General features: G+C 38.4%; 1 protein-coding gene across 1 annotated transcript in view; it reads right to left on the reverse strand.

Moving 5' to 3' along the window:
* The window catches only part of TAPT1 (transmembrane anterior posterior transformation 1), a 50177-nt gene extending 30117 nt beyond the window's left edge, over positions 1 to 20060 (reverse strand). Inside the window, exons 1-3 of the mRNA XM_059817748.1 lie at positions 19820 to 20060; positions 14864 to 14994; positions 10462 to 10580 (exon numbers count right to left, since the gene is read on the reverse strand). Of these exons, the coding sequence (XP_059673731.1) occupies positions 10462 to 10580; positions 14864 to 14994; positions 19820 to 20060 (491 nt within the window). The remainder of the gene's footprint in view (positions 1 to 10461; positions 10581 to 14863; positions 14995 to 19819) is intronic.
* Positions 20061 to 23750: the final 3690 nt, after the last annotated feature.

Raw genomic sequence — 23750 nt, forward strand, 5'->3', positions numbered from 1 at the left:
CTGTATCAGAAACAGTGTGGCCAGCAGGAGTAGGGAGGTGATCATGCCTCTGTACTCGGCACTGGTGAGGCTGCCCCTCAAACCCTGTGTTCAGTTTTGGGCCCCTCACTACAAGAAGGACATTGAGGTGCTGGAGCGTGTCCAGAGAAGGGCAACAAAGCTGGTGAGGGGTCTGGAGCACAAGTCTTATGAGGAGTGGCTGAGGGAACTGGGGTTGTTCAGTCTGGAGAAGAGGAGGCTGAGGGGAGACCTTATCGCTCTCTACAACTACCTGAAAGGGGGTTGCAGAGAGGTGGGTGTTGGCCTCTTCTCCCAAGTGAAGAGTGACAGGACAAGAGGAAATGGCCTCAAGTTGCACCAGGGGAGGTTCAGATTGGATATTAGGAAAAATTTCTTTACTGAGAGAGTGGTGAGACACTGGAATGGGCTGCCCAGGGAAGTGGTGGAGTCGCCATCCCTGGAGGTGTTCAAGGAACACGTGGACGAGGCATTGTGGGACATGGTTTAATGGGCACGGTGGTGTTAGTTGATAGTTGGACTTGATGATCTTACAGGTCTTTTCCAACCTTAGTGATTCTGTGAAAACACATCTTTAAAAGAAGTCGCAAAAATATCCTCACAGTTTCAATTTACTCAGTTTGATGACAGAATCTCCAACCCTTATTCAGTAAAAGGGATTACTGCAAAGGCTGAGTACAGAAAACTGCTTTCTAGAAAGTAAAAAGAGTAAGAAGATCCTAGTATTTAAAATATATTCCACAGTTCTTTCATTGTACACTAAGAAAGACACCTTCATATTGACTAGGCAAGTAATCTATAGTCTACAAGTAACATGTTCCCGATTGAGAGAGATTAACCATGACTACTGCATAAATCCACAAAAGCACTTCTATTGCAGCAGAATCCTTTTCCGCTCTGGTTAATAACATTTACAAAAGGATTTTGAGATGTGGCTCTGAATATACTCTGAGATAGGGATAATTATTTCCTACAGAGACAAGGAAATCAAGTAAACTGATTAAGTCTAATGATTTGTCACCTTTTGGCAAATACACAGAACTAACTACAAAGCCTGCAGTTACGAAATGATGTAGTCAGCGTTCAGTGAGAACTAAACATCACAGTTTTAGTATATGATCAGGCTCAGGTTCAATCTGTATTTGTCACAAATCATTCCTATCATTCGCATTAAACTGTTTAATACATATAAACACACAGAGGCTGATGTGATTTTATGCCTGTCATAAAAAGTCTTAGCCCACCCATTACACACATTACATTCTCTGCATTCATTTTTCTCAATAGTGTTTCTACTTATTGTCTCCAGTAACTGCTCAGTGCCAACACCGGGAAGTACTTTCAGAACAATCTTAAGCACTAAATAATCAGACCTTGTGATTAATATCACATACAAATTCATAATGCTGTATTCATCCGCACCACGAGTACTACAGAATCTCAAAAAACCAAAGAAAAAAGCCGGTATCGGTCAAGCTATGACAACTATACAAAGGTCAAGAAACAAACAAGAAATCCATAGCATAGTGCTGATAATACTTTTGATATCTCATTTGAAAGTAGGGAGCCAAGATGTAAGAACTAGACGGTACTAAGCTACTGTACAACTCTAACTTTAGAAACCATTGAACAGAGATAGGAGAAGTTGAAACAGCTTAGCTCATTTCAAAAGACTTTGTATTTTTACAGTTATGCATGAAGTGTGACAGAATACAGAAGGAAAGATTTCACAAGAAATTAGTTATGGGTGGTTTTTCTCATGAGTGAGAAAAGAAGAACAATAAATAAAGAGCGTAACAACTATTTTATTTTATATTTAATCATTCCGGTTACAAAACAGCAAGCAATAGAATCTTTCTATAAAAATCAGTTGGTCTTTTCCTTCCTATTCCAGGCATACAGTGATGCTGCAGAAGTGAATTAAATACTAACACTTTGCCAGCTTTAGTGAACTCTGCTCTTAAGAGACAGTATCATGAGAACCTTTGTCCAAGATGCAGTTCCTCTAATAGCCTACTGGATTCCAGAAATGTTGTTATGTGAATTGTTTCATAATTTGGCTAATTACACAGCTGAATATAATTTAAATTACAATTTTCACAGCTCATAAACCAGTAAATATGCTGATTCAGGGCATTTAGACTGTCCTTCAAATGCGCCTTATTAAGATACATGATTGCTGTCTTTTCACCTAATTATTTTCTGCCATTATTCCATTATTACTTCTAACATTTTTGCTGTAAGTCACGCTCTCCAAGATGCTCTTTACAGAATTTTACAAGTGGTTTTGTTATGCTAAGCCTCGAGTTCCCACGTTTAGCTGTACAGACTAGACTAACAAGGAACCAAATTTTTAAATTAGAATTCTTCAAACAAAGTACCTTAATAGTGAAGAGTAAGGCTTATCCATCCTTTCTATTATCTGCTACATAAAATCTTGTATTGCTTTACTATTACTACCACTGAATACACCGAGCTGTTTAAACACGAGATGATCCTTCAACCTGCATGAATTCAGAGTGAAAATCCAAGTATTCCTCTACAGGTAACTCTCTCACACCGTAACACTAACTAGCAAATTAAGACAACACAGAAAAAACACACGGAGGGACTTCAATATTCTACAGCACGTACTGAATAAGATGTTCAAACTTCTCAGCCTTTGGGTGTATATATATCTATCTCTATCTCTATCTATATATATATCTCTATCTACTAATTGACAGAATATCTCCACTGAAACAAACCCTTATGTCTCCAAATAATATAATTATACAAATGCATGCTTAAGGGGATATACAAGCTTATTATTCATTTTAATATAAGAAAGTGATGTGCAAGCGTTACTATTATACCTCCCTATTCCACCACAGCATGCTTCTGTTTCAGCCCAGTCAATTAACAAAAGGAGCATGCCAAGCTCAATGTTTATCACACAGTGTTTGAGGCAGTTGAAAGTGAAGCTACGGCAATATTTATGCAGTGCGCTGACTGACATCAGCCGAGAACTAGGAATTCAGAAAGACAGTTTGTTACAGAAAAAATTACTTTTTTCAACAATAAGATCAAGGTTTAATACTCATTCTTTAAACTTCCCAGTTTATGGTTTGTCCACCTTGAGAGACATTTAGAAAAAGTGGGAATCCAAGTCTTTTCTCTGTTTAGAAAACCACTGGATCTGTGTATGTCTTCCCCCTTTAGAAAGCTAAAAACAAGCAACTTCCCTTATAAACAGTTAGGAATAATTACTTTGCTAGTCTATAAAATCAAATTAAAATACTATCAAATTAGAATACTACCAAATATTCTGACTACCCACAAATTTGTTCTATACATTTTAGGAACAGCAACAAAAAAAATGTAAATTTTTTTCATGATTACTTGTAACCTTCATAAGAAAATACACTCTAAGCATTACAAAATTAAGAGTCAAACTTATTTCAAGATATACGTAAACCAGCTACCCAGTGAAGAAAAATTTGGTGTGAAAAACAGTGTTAATCATAAGCACTCTCCTTAGACAAGTGAAAGTTTAAGGAACTAGTTACCTGACTGTCATTTTCCTGGTATGTCTATTTGATACCATACCACTTTTGATCCACATTTTATACAGTAGTAAGAGTTCTGTCTCCATCTACTGGTTGAAAAACATTAGGTTGAATCATTCATAAAGGCTATGACCATACAAATGGTCATACTACCAATATATGTTGTTTGTGACTGTGTCAACTGAACAGCATGTTGGATTTCGCAGTATTTTTAAGTTATTAAAGAAGCAAAACAGCTCAAGACTTTCAGCGTATTGGCATTTATCCCACCAATCCCTTTTTTATTCCAACAGCTGTACAATTACAGTTACTTAGCATTAAGTAGAGCATTATTAAAAATAAATCGCAGTTTACTGATATTTGGCTTTAACATGTTACAAATCACAAGTAGCTAATGCACAAGTTTGCTTAAGTGACTGACTGCCAAAAAAACAAAATTGGGCGTTAAGTGGTTTAATAAGCCTTACTTACTGAATGTAAAGTGGTTAAACCATTTGGAACATAAAATGCACCCCAAGACAAACAGGAATTTGTTCTTACTGTAAATAAAAAAACTAAAAAAATCTCACTATAGTCTATAGTACGCTTTTCAGCAACTGTCATTGCCAAATGAACAATGTTTTCACTATATTGTATACAAGTAATCTGTTGACGAGTATACTTGTCTGAGTACTTAATTACTTGGCATCTGATGCTTAAGCACTCTGCATATATTATTTTAAACTTAACTCTGCACAAACTGTCATATGCTATCAGAGGAATCCTTTACTTTTGTCTTTCAGGCTTTTTGGTGTTCCTCAAATCTTCACTAGTCTGATTAGATACAGTTTTCCAGTCACCTTGTAGAGTTGTTTGGTTTTGTTTTGGGGTTTTTTTGTTGGATTTTTTTTTTGTTTTTTTAAAGCAACAGGAATTCAACACCGTTTTCTTGTTTAAGTTTACAGTTTAAAGATGTCCAACAGGATGACTGCATTTTTAATCCGTTCCTTTAGTACAGTCTCTTCCAAATAATTCAGATTACTCTGAACAATTACTCCTTCATAGTTAGCACAGACAGAATTTCCAACACTGATGTCATAGATACAGTAATTTAAAGATATGAATAATGCCTTAGATGGATATTTTAACCTTAATAAAATAATGAACTTAACCACCCGCATACTTATACATTTATAAACTCCTAAGATAACACTATTATTTCTATAAATGTTACTGTACTTTACACTATTAAAAAAACTTTTCATTTATATAGGTTTATTGTTTGGCTAATAATGCATTGAAGAAGCGTTTTAGCACTGAGGTTACAAGTTTCAGCAAGTATTTTACGGCAAACCTTTTCTAACTGTATTATTTATTCAATATTAACACTTCGAAAAAAGCCAACCACTGAGGTTTATATATTAATTAATAATGTATTTCAGTTATTGAAATGGTGGTCTAATTAAAGTTCTGTTTAGATAGCTTTTCTTTCTCCATTTTTACATCACAGATACTTGTATGAAAACTGAACTGTGGGATTTTGTTTTACATGTAGACATTTAGTCTTGATCAAAGTCTTAATCCTTCAGTGTATCCTTCATTAATGAATTATAGTATCGTAAATTTCTAATCTTATATGAAGTATTAACAAGAATGATCAGATTAACACGTAAGGGGATATTTTCCTGTTAGCACACTAAGCAAAGATGTCAGGGAAACCAAAACCCAAGGAAGTTTGTCTGAAGGGCATACTTGCCCATATAGCTACATGCTAAGAATTTTCAAAATGTGCAAAGTGATCTATTGGAAATATTTTCTTCGAATTATGCTCAAGTTTGGAATTAAGTTTGGCTTCAGGAAGAAAAGCTATTTTGATCAAATCTAATATTCAGTTTGAGACTTTAAGAGATACAGCTTACAGTATGCAAGACTTCACTGTTGTAAAATTGTGAGATAATACAGACTAAGTGCTCATAAAAATATGTCCCAAATGAAGAATTCTAAGATACAGAGAGCTGAGTTTGCCAAGATTAGATGGCATTTCATTTCTCAAACAATAAAAAGCCTCTACATGCACACAAGACAGCACGAGACCATGCTAAGAATGAAACGAAACCAACCTTGCTGTTAGGCCCCGATGAGAGCTGTCTCAAAATAAATAAAAAAAAAAGGTTTCAAATAAGTGACAACTAGAATTAGCTTTCATTAAGCTTTTACTTTTTTAATAACAGAATCAACTATAACTGAAGTCAGTAAATGAACATATGCTAAAGTGCTGTATTTTATTATGCAGAGATCCAATTTCAAGTCTAATACCAATATACCTGGTAATGAACTTTCAGAACTCCCCAAAATTTATGTTAAACATTACAAAAAACTGCTTGAAGTACACACAAAAGTATAGCTATGAACCTAACTGAAGTGTTACCTAGAATAAACGCAAAAAAGCTTAAGGCACTATAAACTACGTACAGCAGGGGCTATAGTTTTTCCAAGATACCTTATTTTAAATTGGGCCGAACTGGTCCACAGGCACTTTATGTAAAAACTGTTTTAAATCTATTAAGATCACAACCTATTTCCACAATGATGCAAAGTTACATATGAAAATATACCTACCATGAACAGCACTGAATCAATTTCATGTGCTGGTTATTAAAACTAAGTGTTGGTCTCTCCTTTGAAGTATGTTAATTTAGCTATACTATTAATTTGTAATCAGTCTTCTTACTGATTACATGTAGATGTGTGAATTTGGCTGACAGCATAGAAGGAAAAAGAAAATCAGGATTTACTCACCAAGGAGGAATCCCTGTGACACCACATTCCATCCTATAAAGGAAGTGAAAGTGCTCTTCCCTTCCGTCTGATTTACAAGAAAGAAAGAAAGAGAAGGTTGTAATGTTGCTACACTATGCACTGTTATGGAAAGGAGAAAGGAGTACTTGATCTGAGAGTTTACTAGAGAAAATACTGAATGCACCTGCCTTTTTTTGGTTGGTAGAAAGCTACACATTTTGGTCAACAGGTGCACTACTTTCTCAATGAACTTAACCAGACAATAGGAAGTTTATATATTTAACAGCTATAGCCCTTAGCAAAAAAAAAAATTAGGCTTGGGAATAAGTATGCAAAAGATTCAAATTTATTTAATAAACTGATAATATGAACAAAGAAATAATGTCCATAATAAGAATGCCAGTATATTTATTTGTTTTGGTTGGTTTTTTTCCCCTGAGATGCTTTCTTTCTACAGTTTTCTTGAAGTAATGCTGTTCTATTTATTTCCTACTGAAAAGCGTGAATCTGATTTCACAGGAGGGCAATGGGAATTTTAAGAGGTACATATAATACAACTGAATTTAATGATGTTATTGCTGACAGGACCTAAATTCACTTATTTCATGTATTTCAGGGAGAAGAGAGCAGAGCACAGAACACATTTATAATCTATATCTATTTCCACATGGAAGAAATGTAAAGATCTTGTCAACCAATCTTCACATGTAAGAAAATTCATAATCTACTCATTATTTTCTTGAGAAAGCTAGAATTTGGAATGAAAAAAGTCTCACTTTCTGTAATAATTCCTTACTTGCTTTGTGGACAAGATGTAAAATGCCTTTAAGCGTAATTAAATTGGGAGTCCCATCAGAGTTTCACTAACATACAATTTTAGCTTTCATATCATGGTGTTTTTCAAACACTATAGAAGAGCTTTTCCACATTCCCACAAGAGCTTTTATTAGTGTGCAACATATTTTCAAGAAAAACAAAAAGTTCTCTACAAAAGTGTTTCAAAACAAGCAAAGATATTAATCTCTGAGTCTGAGGTATTAATAAAAAAAAAATGTATCTGAATTGTAAAAGGAAACTGTACCTTTCAACCACAGGTAGAGTTAGTTTTAGGAACCTATCATCAAGGACTGTAATTCTGAAGAGAACTCCACCAGGTCCACTTCTCTCTCTACCTTAGATTTGTTGTTCCAGCAAAGTGTGTGCTTTTATGCTGTCAAAGGATACTGTCATAAAATGAGAGTAGTTTATAAGATTCGGAGAGAATAATTTAGGAAACTTCCTTCCTTGACTGGGAAGAAAATATAGCAGAGCTTTTTTTTTTTTTGTAATTTCAGAAGATGTAATTTAATTTTGTGAAGTGTTTGTTAATTTTTTAAGAGCACCCTACTATTTACAGAGCACCACAATCTGATGATTCAGCCTCTGCCAGTTTGACCACAGTAATTTAACCAGCAGTTTAGTTTACTTACTAACAGAATCTTGGATTCTTCTGAATGAAGTTTTCAAAGTTTTAGAGTCTCTCTAAAATAGCTAAGTTAACAGCAATATAGCTCTGACAAATACACAGAACTAAGTTTGCTCAAAAGGAAAGATCAAGTGAGGAGTAATGACGACTCAGCAGTCAAACCGAGGCACTTACACTATCCAGGCTGAAAAAGGAAATAAATTTCTTTCTGTTCCCTTTCAGAGCTCTGTAAAATGGAATATTAAAACATGTAGAAGAGGCTATAAAGCGCTGCCCCTACATTTAAGCACTGCACACAATACCATAGACAGCAATTAGCCCACCTTACATAGGATGTGGTTTTATTGTTTTAAAGAAATAATGGGTAACATAATCTTTTTCTACACTGAAAAGAGCAGAAAGAGTTATGAGGAAATAAACGAACTGAAGAGTAAACTGGGAGGGAGACAGAACACTCACTGCTCAATCACTTCACTGATATGTTGAGAAAAAAAGTCAAGATGAAGGGAGGAGCACTTTTATTTACTACACAGAATGGAATATGATGTGTCAGGTTCAAATAACAAGTAGTCATGTCTCTCAACATTTACTTGATGTTTGTGAGGAAGAGCAAGCTAAAAGATAAACAGCCACCTGCTTCATAAGTACCTTTTGTAATTACAGATGTGTTTTACCTATTTAACTCTTATTTCCTTAGAAACACATAAAAATGTATTTCCTGAGCTAGAAAAAAAAAATCATTATTTTGCCATAATAAATCAAATCAGCATAACTAGAAAAACAACAAAAAATCCCGAAAAGCAAAGTGCAGGCTCTGAATATTTGGGAATATGAATCATTACATCTGAAAAAGTTCCATTACATACTATAAACATGAATTGTGAACTGTTCAAGAAAAAGCCACCAACTTTAAAGCATTAATGAATTAGACAAAGCCTCAAGTAGTGAACAAGAGATTCTAGGGAAATTAATTCCATAAACATTTGAGGAAACCGTGACAAAAGAAATTGCTTCAGGAATTGTTACAAAAACAAAGCCTTCTTCACTCAAGATGATCTCAGTTTCACTGCATCTTACCTGATGACACTTTAAAGTTAACATAGTCAAGTTGAATAGATTAAGCTGGATTCTATCCTGCCTTACACACTAAAAATACTGTCAAGCAAGCAGACTAACTTTTAACATTGCAGGTGTGTGTACATATTAATACACACACACCCCCCCACACAGCCATGTGTGAGTGTATATGGTATTTTCAATGTTGCCTTCTTCAGTATATTGAAGAATACCCAAACCTAGCAAGTGGTCTTCCACATTTTTAATCGTAATTTTAGAAGAGCAAAAAAGTTGTTTGTCAAAAGCAAAGCTGAGTTGATAAAAAGGGAAGAACACTTTTTAAACAGAAAAAAAAAAAGTAGTAAGACCCAAATGATAGGTTAAAATCCATTACATTTACCTGAATTTTAATATTTTAGCAATAGCATCTGTACAGGTATTTACAATAGACACAGAATTTGACTTGTCATCAGGTTGAAACTAAACAGCTGTCATATTTTTTACACAGCTAGGAAAACTCTTAACATAAGGAATGTCTGAGATTCAGCTCAAAATAAACAGCACAATAAAACATTAGAGACTGCCACCTAGTGCCTATGTTAAGCATCACCCAAGTACAAACGTTTCAGCTTAAGACTAAAGTATTATTTCTTATGCAACTAGACTAGCATTTGCTCTAATCAGAACATACATTCTAAACTATGCATCTAAAAGCACTTCACATATAAGACTATAAATAATGTAAATGCAAGCAACTCAATTTAAAAAAAAAAAAAAATCAGCTACCGTAAATTAACTTAAAGTTTGGGGAAATCCAGAATGAAAACCCTGAAGTCCCTACTTATTCAAGGAGAAATTACAACATCAATACAAATACTCCTTTTCTTTTAGGCTACACTTAGAGCTTACATAATCAGCTTTACCATGAAGTAGCAACTTTTATCAAGGAAATTAATTCTATCCAATTTTTTATTCCCACACCAGAAAGGCAAACCAGAAATCCTACGTATCAGCAACTTCTTCTTAGTATTGATCTGAACAAAAAAGCAAGGGGTTAAGATCTAAAATTTCTTAATATTGTTCTGATTGGTTAGGCCCATCCAGTTACTCTCTAAGGTTCTTTGAAGGAAAGAAAATTACACATTTTATACACGGATCCTTTGGGCAAATGGAAATAAAGAAAACTTTTGTTGTAAAAAAAAATAATCAAACTTTTGTTTCAATATCAAAGAGTCTATCAAAGACATGAGCCAAGTCATTAACTCAAGTCTAACAAATCTTAAAATACTGTTCAAAGAGATGTTAGTTAAAAAAACAAAACTACATCTCTGTCCTTTACTAACCTGAATATACCTAAGTGGTGCTGTTATCAAACTGTTGTGTCTGAAGGAAATGACGACAGTTAGTGACTGGTGGCAAAGCTTAAAGGTCACATACGCATCTTTGCTTTGGCTAGTTTAGACCAAAATTTCTATTTTACAGTGGAAGAAGTCATTAGTAGTTCAAATGGCACTGAAAGGCCATAAAATTAAGAACACAGATAAATAGAGAAACATTATTTAAGGGTACCAACATCTTTCTCTTGCATCAACTTACCGTAAGCCATAGCAAGGCAAAGTGATGAACCGGAACATTGCCAGAAAAACTCTCAAAGGAAGTAGGGTGAATACATACAGAAAAGCATCCAGGCACAAAAAGATTCCAAAAAACATCAACTAAATTACAAAAATAAAACAGAAGTATGTTAGTAGTTTATAAAGAGTTACAAAAAGTTTATAAAGAATTATATTATTTTATGAAAAATACATTTACATAAGATTAATTAACCAAGTAAGCACAATACTCTCACTTGTTCAATCAGCTGAACTGTAAGAAAAATAATATGCTATGCACTTGGAAGACTATTCAGCAAAAATTCTGCACCACAAGCTCCAAGCATCAAGGCTTTTGCAGACTTCCATGGATCACCAAATTCAGTCTTTATTGAATAGATGAACTGCACTTGGATATAACTGTAGCTCATTTTCCAATGGTGACTTTCCTCTAAGGTTACAAAAGTTAATGTTTTTAACCTTAGAAAAAGAATGTAGAGCCGTGTGTACACATGCACAGCCATTTTCTGCCTACATCCTTTTTAACATACTTTTTTCCACAAATTTTTTTTTTCACCTTATTAGTTTTCTATTGCACAGCTAATTACAGCTGTGGTAGTACTCCTCCAGAGAATATCCACCTTTTTCATACAAAGAAGAATATAAAATATGAAAAAGTAAACTTCCAGTTGCCCTCAATTTAAATGGTTTATCCTTAATTTACAGAAACAGTTAAAGCCATTTCATCATAGCCACAAGCCAAGCAACTCTATGATAATTAAACTAGACCTAAACTCTGCAATTAGAAAGCTCTTATATACCAGACTCTCCCCACATGACATTCCTTCTTTACCTGCTCTTTGAATGCAGCTAAGATTTACCTGAATGGGACTCTGGGCATATGCTTTTATGCCACTGTCAGATCAGAAGCTAGAGGTTTTTCCTGCAAGGAAAATCATGTAAAAAGGCAAACTTCCCTAGCTACACAATTAAGACTAGCAACATCTAAGCAGGACTAGATATGCATGACAGATACGCATTTACATATGAAAGTTGTATGTATTGCTGATGGGAAAGGAAGACACTGGCTTGGGGGGAAAAAAAAAAAGTCAACCAAAGCACAAGTAAATTACTTTTATCTCCCACAATCTCTTTCCCTTTCAAAACACCTTTGTCAGCCTGCAACAGCCAGTTCAACATCCAATGAGCTAATGTCACTGATAGGTACCTTTCTCTCTTACTCCTCATGCATCCTTGTAACTTTGAAAGCAATCCTACAGACCACACTCCAGTACATCTACCTGCAAGCCACGTAAGACGACTGACTCAGGCGTAAGAGCACTGCTATCATCTCTGAGCTGTTGCTTTCCCTTATAACACTATTTCTACCAATTCTACAGTCTGTACTTCAATACCATCATGACATTAAGGTCTCTCCCCTGATATTCATTCATTCACCTCTGGTACCATTTTCTAAAATTTCAGATTAATCATTCAAAATTATCAGGAGCAGTCATTACAAATAATGGACGAATTTATGCATTGCATTTTAATATACCATCAAGTTACCTATTTCTTTGCTAACTTTCAAACTTATCCAAGCACTGAGCTGAACGTGCATCTTCCTTTTTTTTTTTTTTAAACTCCTTAACCCAACCAAATAGAAAGATAGCCTGTCATTTTGCCCCTGTATTCTTTGAGGGCATCTTTATAATCTAGAAGACAATTCTGCATTTTCTTTTTGATTCAGACAGACCTTTACTCTGCCCAAGTGTAATCACTGTTTCTCCCATTCTATAAGCTCATGTTAATATCTGCAATTTGGTGTTTAATATCCTCATTTTCCTAATTTTTTACGTTGCACTTGCACACTTCCATGCACCCATTGAATTATAATCAGCACTGAACCTTCCACTCATTTCTGTAAATCTTATTTTTGCTGCCACATTCCAGATACTGAGGAGCTAACAGAAAAGCTTACAGAGCTTTTCAGTCATCATAACTATATTCTAGCAAAAGAGCACGAAGTTTAATTTTGAGATCAATTGACAAGCGTTCCCTTAGGCAGCAGGAAGAGAGACCACCTTTTCATTTACTATAAATAACGTATTACAATGAAGAGCTTCCACTGAGACTGCACAAAAAGCTCGAGTGGAAGTAGCGTTTATATTAGAAATTATCTAGCATTTCTAAATAAAAAAGGAGTATTCAGAAAAACAAAAAAATACTACCTTTTAACATCACAGCGCTCTCTAAAATTATGTGCATGTAGTAAGTACATGTTACAGAATACGTCCTGAGACTAGGCTTTGATAAATTTATTTCAGTTTATTCTCACTCCACCTGATTACGATTTTCATTCCTAGTCTGTAATTATACAATTAGGTGGCAAACAATACAAGCCTTTAAGAAAGCTCTTCTCTTCCTTTTCTCATGTCTCACATACTTTATTTCAATTAAGCAGACTTTTGAATCACACAATCAAGTGATTCCTGCAGTAGGTGATGATCTGTACACTACTTAGTTTGCTTTCTAGCTGCTCATCATCATACTTTTTGAATTTTTTCAATGAGTATGATTCAATTTGATGTAGCTAGTATGTATACTAACCTGGACTAAGCAAAGAAGTAACAAATTTATTTCATAATCTCTCTGTAAAAAGGTAACTATCACTTTTTAAATCTATATGCTTATTATTCAGTTTCATATTCTTTCATATTCAAAGTACAGGCTGAAGTTTGATTTACTATGCAAAAACCATCAATTTTACCACTTACAGCATCAACCTTATTTATAAAAGACTGCTGGCCTTTACTTGTTCTTACATACTGAAAGTTTTATTGGGAATCTATGGTGATGATCCTTCAGAATAATTTCTGTGGCTTGGAGACGGCACATAATAGTCTACATAATTACAATGGAGATGATGTAGAACTGCTATACTGTTCAGCTGAGTATCATAACTGGAATATTCTACTATAATCTGGAATGGGTAAACAGTGAGGCTGTGAAGACACCATCCCTGGAGATGTTCAAAGCCCAGCAGGATCTGGTCCTGAGCAACCTGTTGTGAGTGACGCAGCTTTAAGCAAGGGCTTGGACTACATCATCTCCAGAGGTCCATCCCAATCTCATCCATACTGTGTTTTTCTGCAGGAGCCGACTGGGAATTTAGTTTTGTAAAACCAGGTCTCATCGTGGTCCAAGGATGAATTTAATGATACTGAAGGGGGAACCTGAGTGCTGCTGACAAAGGGTATCCTACTCTCCCTCCCCCCTCCACTGCTCTTTCATCTTTCTACACCTACTCCAAGCTATACAGCTCTCCTTCTGCCATTGTGTAGGCTCTGGATTCTCAGGAATATTGGCTGAGCAATTCAGCTCACTATCCTAGCAAAGAACAAACAGCAAGAAAAGTGAAGCATTGACTGCTGAATTATGAGCTGATTTAACTCTGAGAAGGTTCCAACAAGCAGCACAGCTCATGCAAAACAGGCAGCATGCATAAAACAGGAGACTGAAATGGAAGGAAAAGTGAAACAGGACTCTTCCCTCAACATAAGTTAAACTGATTTAGCCCTACCATGCAACTTCATCACTAAATGTTTTGAGAATTTTAGCAACATTACTCTTAATGTTATCATTACACTGCAGCCTAACCAAATCTTATTACCAATGTTGCCTTACTCCTCATCCTTGAGCATATTCCTGCTACCTCCCAAATCTGAAACCCTCTCCTACAGGGTTTCAAAACGGTTAAGCCAGAATAAAACTCTTCTACATTACAGCACTGGAATTGACTTACTGCAGGGCCAAAATTATATCCAAGCAGACATAAAGGAGGTGGCAGGAATGCCTCAGGAAGGGCCATAGCACTGGGATAGAGAGGGATGATGCAGTAAACAGTGGCCAGAAGCAAAATAGAAAGCTATGAAAATTAAGTCAAAAACCTTAGACAGAAACTCATCCATCACCATATTTTTAAAGGACTGAAATCTTCCCACCCTCAAAACGTTTTAGACTGGAAAGATTTTAAAACAATTATTTTTTTTAATGTAAAATTACATTTTGCAGTAAAAAGTTTTCTTTTGCTTGACTGTTCCTTTGAGGATCAGTGACATCTTTATATCTGAATTAATTTGTCATCATCTGTACTTGAAAGTTAGTCATGTCCATCTCTGCTAATAACATCAACAAGTGGCCATGAGTTGCCAGCAGCGACAAGCAAGCATAGGCAAAAAAGCCTGGAACACAAATGTTTAAGTTACTGACACTGAAAATTAATCATTATAAATGTTTAAATCTTTTTTAGTAGCAAAGGTGTTTGAAAAATAAGTATTTCTTTAAATAATTTAATGCAACAGGTTTCACCTCTAAATTAAAACAAATCTTAAAGAATACTTCACCTTTTCCAGTTCTTTTGGTATCCGCATGCACGTGTATACTCTCTCTCTCCGCTCTGTGTATTTTGCTTCATTGTGTTCAAGGAAGTAGCCTCTTGTTAGCTCAGCACTGATGAATCTCAGCAATGAAAGATCTACATTCAGGAACACACATAAGCAGAAGACACTTCAGGCATGACCTCCAAAAGAGTGAGAAGACTGCTATGCTTTTGTTACTTGCTACATGCTTCATTTACATCACATCTAACCCAGAAGGTTTCTGCTGGTAGTAACCAGACTGTCAAATAATTTGGTATGGAAGGAGCTATATGAGAAGCAAGTCCTATGCTCTCCCATTCCCCTGTTGCCTCCCAACAAACAAACAAGCTACTTTTCCCAGCCAATCATTTTCATCAGACATCCAACTTGTCCAAAACATTACTCAAAGCAGCTATGCTGAATGCAATATGCTGAGTGGATCTAAACCTTAACGTACTGACAGTCCTCCTAAATCTATTAAGCTCTACTTTAGACTTTTTAAAAGCTATTTTCTCACTCAGCAACACTAGCAACTTGTTCTTTATTTTACAGAACAACTTTTTGTAAGATCAAAATGTTCATGGATACATGATCCCAAGTGATTCAGTGCACAAACAGTACAAGCATGCTGATCATCTGATCATCAGACCAAAGTCTTTCAAGACCGAAAAGCCATCAAGCATGTACAGGTCTTCTGCATTTTAATAGCTGTAGGTAAATAAGCCAAAAGCTGACTGACCTACGTTTAGTCAACTCATATGGCTTCTAAAAAAATACCTTGTGCAGAGTGGTCTTGCAAAAAGGAAATAAAATACGAAATTAAATTATGAAAATTCAGGCTGTCAGTACAAAGAGGTTGAGCTCAAGCTTCAACACTCACTGACAAGGTCTGACATTACTACCTCCTGGTAACACTTCAGAACTGACAATAAAGTTCAACATTTCTGGTTATTATTGACATTTAAAAATAGAAACTCTCCATGTTTACACAGCATCCACAAGATGGAAATCACTTATCTAGACAGACAGATGAAAAGCTACAGTACATTTATGATGACACAAGAACATGCTCATAAACAGTAAATTCAGATTTTAGCCAAAGTCTTAGTGACTACTAGCTGGGGGGGGGGGGGGGGGGGGAGGGGGGGGGGGGGCAGGGATGGACCTTACATGGTACAATGTTCCACATTTTCGGGGGGAGAAAGAGGCTGTATAATACACCCTTAGTAAATCAGCCTAGATAACAGCTGTTAAGAGAGGAATGCAAGTATAGATGCTACGTGTGAAGAGTTCATCCAAAACTGTCTGATATAGTGGCTTCTCGATATTCATCACACTGAAGATGATGACCATTAGCTGGAAGAGTAGCCAGAAAATGACAAAGTTTTAAAACAAAGAAGGAATCAGCTCAAACAGAAGTATAAAAGAACTAGAGGCAGGGTGTTCTTACAACCTAAACTGCCGGGCGGGGGTGGGGTGGCACATGTACTGAGTGTGATTAGAACTTCTGGAGATTACAAACAGGCATTTTGTGGTGCTGTAATAACATTCTGTGTATGTCTAGAATTGTGATGTATCATGTTGCTGATACTGATCACAGCTATATAATTCACTGACTGCTGGTTAATCATGTATTGTTAATAAATCATTTAAATCATAATTTGCTTTAAACTAAGTGAACTGAACAGTTTTTCCCTGTATGAGCTTGTTTGGATAGTGATTTTGATGATTTATATATTCCTGATCCACTTCTGGTAAGTCGGCCAAAGCTACTGTAAGCCTTAAAGGTATTTATTTTAAAACAAAAAAACCAACACGTAGTTTAATGAGTAGTAAAAAACTAATATTGACATGTAAAGTTTCAATCAAAGGTCATTCCAGTGAAATAAGGCAGAAGTTCATACCACTAAATCATTGTTCAGATCTCTTGCAAACTTGTTTTCTAGAGTCTTCCTTTGTAACACTATCACTTGTAACTTTTTTTGGTTTTCCCAATTCTTTCTTGTTTAAAAAGTTAAAAGAGTTAACTTTAGGTATAAACACATGAATTAACTACTCTGTTAACTGCCCAGGTGTATTTTCTTTCACCTCAGATAACCAGCCTTCTCTAACTTAAAGATAATGCATCTCAAACAACTGAAGTTTCCTGCGAAGTAAATATACGCATATGGGCAACCATACTGGAGTAACATATGGGTCCCTCACGGGCCCCCTCCAACTTGAGATATTCTAATAAGCTATTTGTTCCCACTCCTCCTTACCTCACACAAACTGGTTCATGGGCCTATTGTTGAAAACCAAATGATTTTAAGTTTCCTCCACCTTAATGCCCTAGACATTAAGAGATAATCACTCCTTATGACTGAGGTTGATCAATACACAAGCTCCAGACTGTGACTGCAAAACAGTCTCTCCAGTGACAGGGGATGCACTGAAGCACACAGTCGCTCAGACAGCTCCTTTCTGAGAACTTACTGCCACCCAGAATCAGCCCTAGTTCTGTGCCAGCTGTGAAACAGATCAGCGGCTGACCCTGTAGGAAAAACAGGGTAAGCAAAAGAACAGGATGAGACACCAAGGCAGGACAGAGTAATAAATCATCTGAAAAACAGCTTAATTCTGCTATCAAAGCATAATTTTCTTTTAAAAGTAAGTAAACACGCTAATTCCTACTTCAAATTCCTTACCTGCTTCAAGTTTCCCTCCTTTATAGTCAGAAAGTTTCAGACTGTGGCCTATGTTTAAACTGTTCAAACAGCATACTCTTAATGCTTGAAGTATTCTCATTTATTTCCCCACCTCAGGATAGAAAAGCACTAGCATCTTCAAAACATAAAAGGCCACTAATTCCTTCAAGGTAAAAAGATAATGATTTACCTAAGTTATACTTCAATGCATAGCTACACAAAGGATAACCATTAACCAGAAATGGAGAGGAAAATTTGTGCAAATGTGAAATGCACTGCACCTCAATAATCTTCTATTGTTATATAATCATAGCTTTAATCCTAAATGCAACAATTCCAGGCACTCACTTCACTTCCTAAATACACACTTCTTCCATAAACACTCAAATAAATCAATCAAGACTAGAACAGCTCAATATTTTTTTAAAAAACAAGTATTCCCTTCCCTCTAAACAACTTCTCTGTACAGTAGTGGTCCTGCTTTACCATCTTGAAAAAACCCTACTTCTATCTACTATTTAACATATTGCTACCATTAGATGAGTTAGACTTTTTAGTTGCTCTATCAAGTAGCCTGCTCTTCTAATGTTTTCTTGGTCTGAAGAGTCAGAGAGCGCCAATGATTTTTAACTATTTTTAAATTTAAAATCAATTGCTGGAAGATCATTAGGAAATCACACACACATAAGTAACAATTTCTTTACTTTTCATGAAGTTATTTGTTCAGCTCCCTTTCAGGCACATCAGGATTTATCTTGACCATTCTTTTTTTCTCCACAAAGCAATTCATAATATTATAATCAAGTCAATTCCTTACAACTATGGAAATTACATCAGTTTGATCAATACCAGAGAAGTGCAGCCAATGATGCTGCATGTCCTATGACATATGTCAGAAATGGACATAGCACCCGTCAAGCTTAGAAGGAAAGCACTGAATTGCTGGCAGATTATTTAAGTTAAATCCCGATTCCTATTTTTTTCTTTTTTTTCTTGTTTTTTTTTGTATAAAACCTGCGGTATCACATTCAAGCCAACACTGAGGCAGAAAGCCTGGAAATTTGAACAGCACTTTGAGCATTTTCCAGTTTTTCAGCAAACCACTCAATTAAGAACATGTTGCTAATAAAGTTATTTATAACTTCACCAACACTAAATCAACCCTGCCACACTGAGTGACAATTTTTACGAAAAAGGCAGGGCTATTTTCAAAAATTACTCTGTAGATACCTGAAATAACCAGTTCAAGTGTAAATGTAAATATAGGTGCAGATTGATAGCAAAGGCCATGACATTTTCCCTTATTTTTCCCTATAAAATCCTCAGTTAGTAAACTACAGTTAGTTTAAAAGACTTCTAATAATCCGCATACCGCTTCAAGGCTCTAACAGCACCGTTATTTCAGTCGCAGAATCAAAGCCTATTGGACTCATAGCTACGTGTACATAAGAAGAAAAGTTAAGACGACGAAGCATTTCTCGTACTTCGGCAAGAAAGTTAAGCGAGCCCGCAGCCCTCCCGGCCCGTGGGGCTCCGGAAACGCAGGAGCCAGGTCTGAACCGCCCTGCTCCTGCTCCTGTCAAAAACCGCCGTGCAACGCACTCCCTGCAGTCACTCCTCGGCAGGCATCAAGCCTAACAACCCGAGTTTCAACTTCAGCGTCTGACACTTCGATGGATGATGCCTTTGTTGCTTAATAACCTCCTGACAATTACCAATTAACATGCTGCATGCCAGGGCACAGGGGCTCACTGCCCCCGCTCCCCTTCCAGAACACGCTCGTGTGGAAAGCGGGGACACAACCAGTCACGCCGAGGGGCTTTACTTCACTGACGGGCGAGTTCGCTGACTAAACTTGAGGACAGGAAGCGAAGAGGCAGCGCAGCCGGCGGAGAAGCTCCCCGCCCGGCCCCGCTACCGGGGCGGCCGAACGGCGCCGCTCCCCAGGCCCGCGAGGTCCCGGCGCACTTTCTGAAGTCGCTCGCCGGAGTTTGCACAGGCAGGCGGCCGCCGCGCCCTCAGCCCCGCCTCAGGCACCCACCCCGGCCCCTCAGCGGGCCGGGCCGGGCCGGGCCGGGCGGCGCTGCGAGGAGCCAGCGCTGGCGACGCGCGCCGGAGGCGCCGCCCGTCCCGGGCAACACCGCCGCGGCCACCCCGGTCTCCCGTGGAGGGCAACCCAGCCCGGGGGCCCTCGCTGCCCTCCACCCGCCCCGGCCTGCGGGAGGAGGCCTCCCGCCCCGCCGCCGCCCCTCACCCGAGAGGCTCCGCTTCTTCTTCCTGCCCCGGTCGCTCTCGTAGAAGCCCAGCGTCTCCGTTCGCTGCTGCGGGGACGACTGCCCCGAGCCGGCGGGAGGCGGCCGCGGCTCGCTGCTCCCCCAGAGAGTTTTCGGCTCTCCTCGGCCGCTATCCTGCTGCTCCGGGGCGCCGCCGCGCCGCCCGTCCCCGCCGCTGCCCGGCGCGGCGGCGGAGGCAGCGGCTTCGGCAACACCGGCCATGTTCGCCGCCAGCAGCGCCGCCCGCTCCGCGCCCGCCGCCCCCAAGCCGCGCGCCGCGCCGCGCCCCTGGCGGTGACTCATCACCGCGCGACAGCGGCGAGGCCCGGTCGCCGCGCGAGTGCCCGGCGCGGGGGGCGGGGGCGGGGGCGAAGCCGGCGCGGCGCCATCTTGCCGCGGCAGCGCCGCCGTTAACCGTTTAGGTGCCGGGACCCCCGCGCTCGAGTCTCTCCTCTTTTCAGCGTCTTCTGAAGCCTCTGCCCGGCCTCGAAGCGTACTCTGGTTTTATAGACACTGCTGGGCGCAAATAAATATATCTGTGTTAGGGGAGAGATCTAGTGGGCCCTGCGCAGTTGTCGTAAGAAACAAGTGTGTAATGGCCATAGTTGCACCCGCCACTCGGGCTGGGGTCAGTGGTTCAAAGCAGTTGCAAATAACGTGATTAATCTACCCCGCGCAATGCAAATAAAGACCTTGTTTGGAAATGGAAAGTGAGAGATGAATTATTAACTCTAAAGCCAACAGCATTTCAATGAACTGCGCAACACGTGTTGGCCTAGACCGGGCACTTGAGGTCTCAGACTTGCGCTCCCCGGGCGTGTGTAGCTCTTCCCGCAAGAGGCCTCTGGAAGGAGTCGCTGCTGCCGAGCCCACCTGCCCGAGGGACGAGCCCACCTGCCTGAGGGATGGGTGCTGTTGTAGTCACCTGGCTCGCGTGGAGCTCACAATGCCCCGGCGGGCACCCGAGGGCAGGTGCCGTGCTCGAGGAGCCTGAAAAGGTCAACCAGCCCCGCCAGCTCAGGAGCCAGGGTCTGAAATCTCGTCCTTCATGAAATGCTGATGCTGGCAACGCTGTTAGTTACTGGCAGCATGATACTGGCGGTGATAGGGCTTGTCAGAGGCCATATTAAGGAAAAATAATTGTTTCTGTCTCAAAGTGCTTATAATTTATACAAGAGTAAACATGAATATAAGAAGCAGGGAGCTAAAGGTAACAGCGAAGCACTTGTTTGCAGGGGGAATTCACACGGGCACGAGGACAAAATACCTGGCCTGAATTTCAAGTACAAGATCTCCTTCACATTCAGTTCTCATGTTCTTATCATGCATTCAGAGGCCAGATTCAGTCAGTTTAATATTTAGCCACTCGTCCTGGGAAAACAAAGAGTGCTTTATTCTTTCTTTGGAAGCCCATAGTGGTCTTCTTCAATGACTCTAAGTTAATTGTACAGTTGTCTCAAAGAGCATTTCAGGCTTTGGATAGACTAGAGGTGCCCATTTCCATCGGCATTAGTGGTTCTAAATGCCTAAAATCTGGTAGGATTAATCCAAGTCTTGATATTTTCAGGCAGTGGAGCACTTTTTACAGGCGCTCATAATGTGTAATAAGGGTATCATACAGGGAGCTAACAGTGATAGCTACTACACGTTATCAGTTTGGGCTTTCTTCTCCCATCTTTTCTCTGCAGATGTAAAAAGCAGTTGGAAAAATAGGATGCAGAACAAAGAGCTCTAAAAAGAGCTGAAAAATTCCCTCAGCAGGAGTGCTGTTGCAGTCCATCCAAAGTTACATGACACCCTGAGAGATATTCTGTTTCCCTCCTTCCAACTGTATATAAAAGCTATATCCATCCACAAGATGCGTTGCATATTTAAGGACAACAAATAGTCACAGCCTTGTTATCAGTCTTACCAAAATGATGGTGTTTGCAGCACCAAGCATCATCTAACAACCAGCTATGTTCTTCTTCCTTCAGGCCCACTGAGAAGCTATCTAATGAATTGCCAGCACCAGTTGTGACAGTGCATACATTTTCTGTTCAGGCATTGACCCAAGATAACCTTGCGTAGTTTACAAGGTCTTCCAGTTTTTCCCTTGAAGTGGTTCAGCTGAAGGCACCATAATAGTATGACTGCAATAGAGTTCAGCTAAGAATTCGCTTATATTTTTGATGCTTCAAAAGCACATTGAGTGGCTACCCTCAAGTTTCTACCCATAGAGTCTTTCTGTATGTTTTTTCTGTACTTCCAGTTTGTAAGCCATCATTGGCCAGAATTTTAATGTGTTCTTTTCCACATGCAAAGATGTGTGTATTTCAACTATTACATGTGATATTTTGGCACGGTGGCCACTTTCAGAAGGTCAACCCAACTGCAGCAAAATCCAGTCTTCAGATATTTGAGTCCTTGAACTAGCCAAGTCAGAGGGGAAAAGCTGTTTAGTGAAAAATTTTAGCAGTGTTCATACAGGAAATAGTGGCTCATTACGATATCTGCTGTTGGGAGTTATCTAGGACCATCTGCTGTTTGGGCACGAGAAGCTGCATTTTGTTGCTTTCCATAGCTTATCTGCTATGAGACATGCTACGAAGTGACTCTGCAGCAGGTCAGAATCCACTTTGCAGTTTCATAACCATTCACCAATCTTTTTCCTGAAGCGATTTTCTTAGAACAAGACACAGCCCTATCTATGTTCCCAGAGCTGGAGTTTCACTTTTTTCCCCCAAGAGATAATTAGCAGGTGGGGGGGGAAGGGAGGATTGTTTCAAAGTAATGACTGTCTCCAAGGAGAAAAAGCAGTTTCATTCATACAATAGCAAAAACCATTAGGATGGTCGTACAGTGAATACAGACTGGGAATTAAGAGTTACTTTTATAAGAACTGTCAGCACTGCTGATCTTTGGGACCTTGCGCAAGCTGCTTCATTTTTTGCCTTAAATTTTCCATACATATACTGGAGTAAAGTTTATTGACCTATAATGTGTCTTATACATAATCATCACAGAGGGATTTTTGCTAATTTGATATCAGGAAAGTTTATTCTGGCACTGTCAAGTATTAAAACTTTTATAGTGTGTCCAGTTCAGTTCCCTGAGTACTCATTGCTGCAACTACTCTGTCTCCTAGTGAGGATGGTCTTTTTCTAAAGAACATTTTTACACAGTCTAAAACTCCTTTTTTGTAATGGATTTTTTTCCCCACAAGACCCAACAAAAGGACATTAAGAAGAAGGCTCAGAAAATGGATAATAATTTTTCGTAGCGCTTTTTGCTGGCAGAACTTTGTTGTCTTTTCAGACCTTGCCATCTATGTCGCTTACCCACACCCACTCAAATATCCTCTCTTGACATAGATGGTCTATCAGTGAAGTGTGCTAAAAAGAGGTCAGGTAACATCTTCTTTTTAGAGAGCAATACAAACATGGAAAAAATCTGTCAACAAAATTATATTCCATATGAGAAGTAAATTATGGACATAGGTTAGGAAATACGAAAAAGTCTCTATAGAGAAGTGTGAAAACTCAGTGTACTGTACCAAGCAGAGGTAAGTGAAACTGGAGAATATATTAACTAGCAATAAAGAAGAGGCAGGTGTTAAAATTATTATAATAACAGGAAACAGTTATGAGTAACTGCAATACTCATAACTATATGAAAACATCTGGTATCTATCTTCCATTGTAAGCTTTTTGTCAGTGAGGCTCAAACTTCTTTAGACATTGCAATATCATTCAAAAAAGACTAGATACTAAAAATGTATGCTGTAATGGTTTAATTTCTTGAGTCTCCTGCAAGAATTATATTGAGTTACAGTCTTCAATGTGATTGTCAATCCTTCTTCATTTTTAAAAATGTCATCACTGCATACACCTTCCGTGAGAAGGCAAGTCAACAAAACTCATGATGAATTCA

This window comes from Gavia stellata, chromosome 5, assembly GCF_030936135.1.
Source record: "Gavia stellata isolate bGavSte3 chromosome 5, bGavSte3.hap2, whole genome shotgun sequence".
Taxonomy (NCBI): domain Eukaryota; kingdom Metazoa; phylum Chordata; class Aves; order Gaviiformes; family Gaviidae; genus Gavia; species Gavia stellata.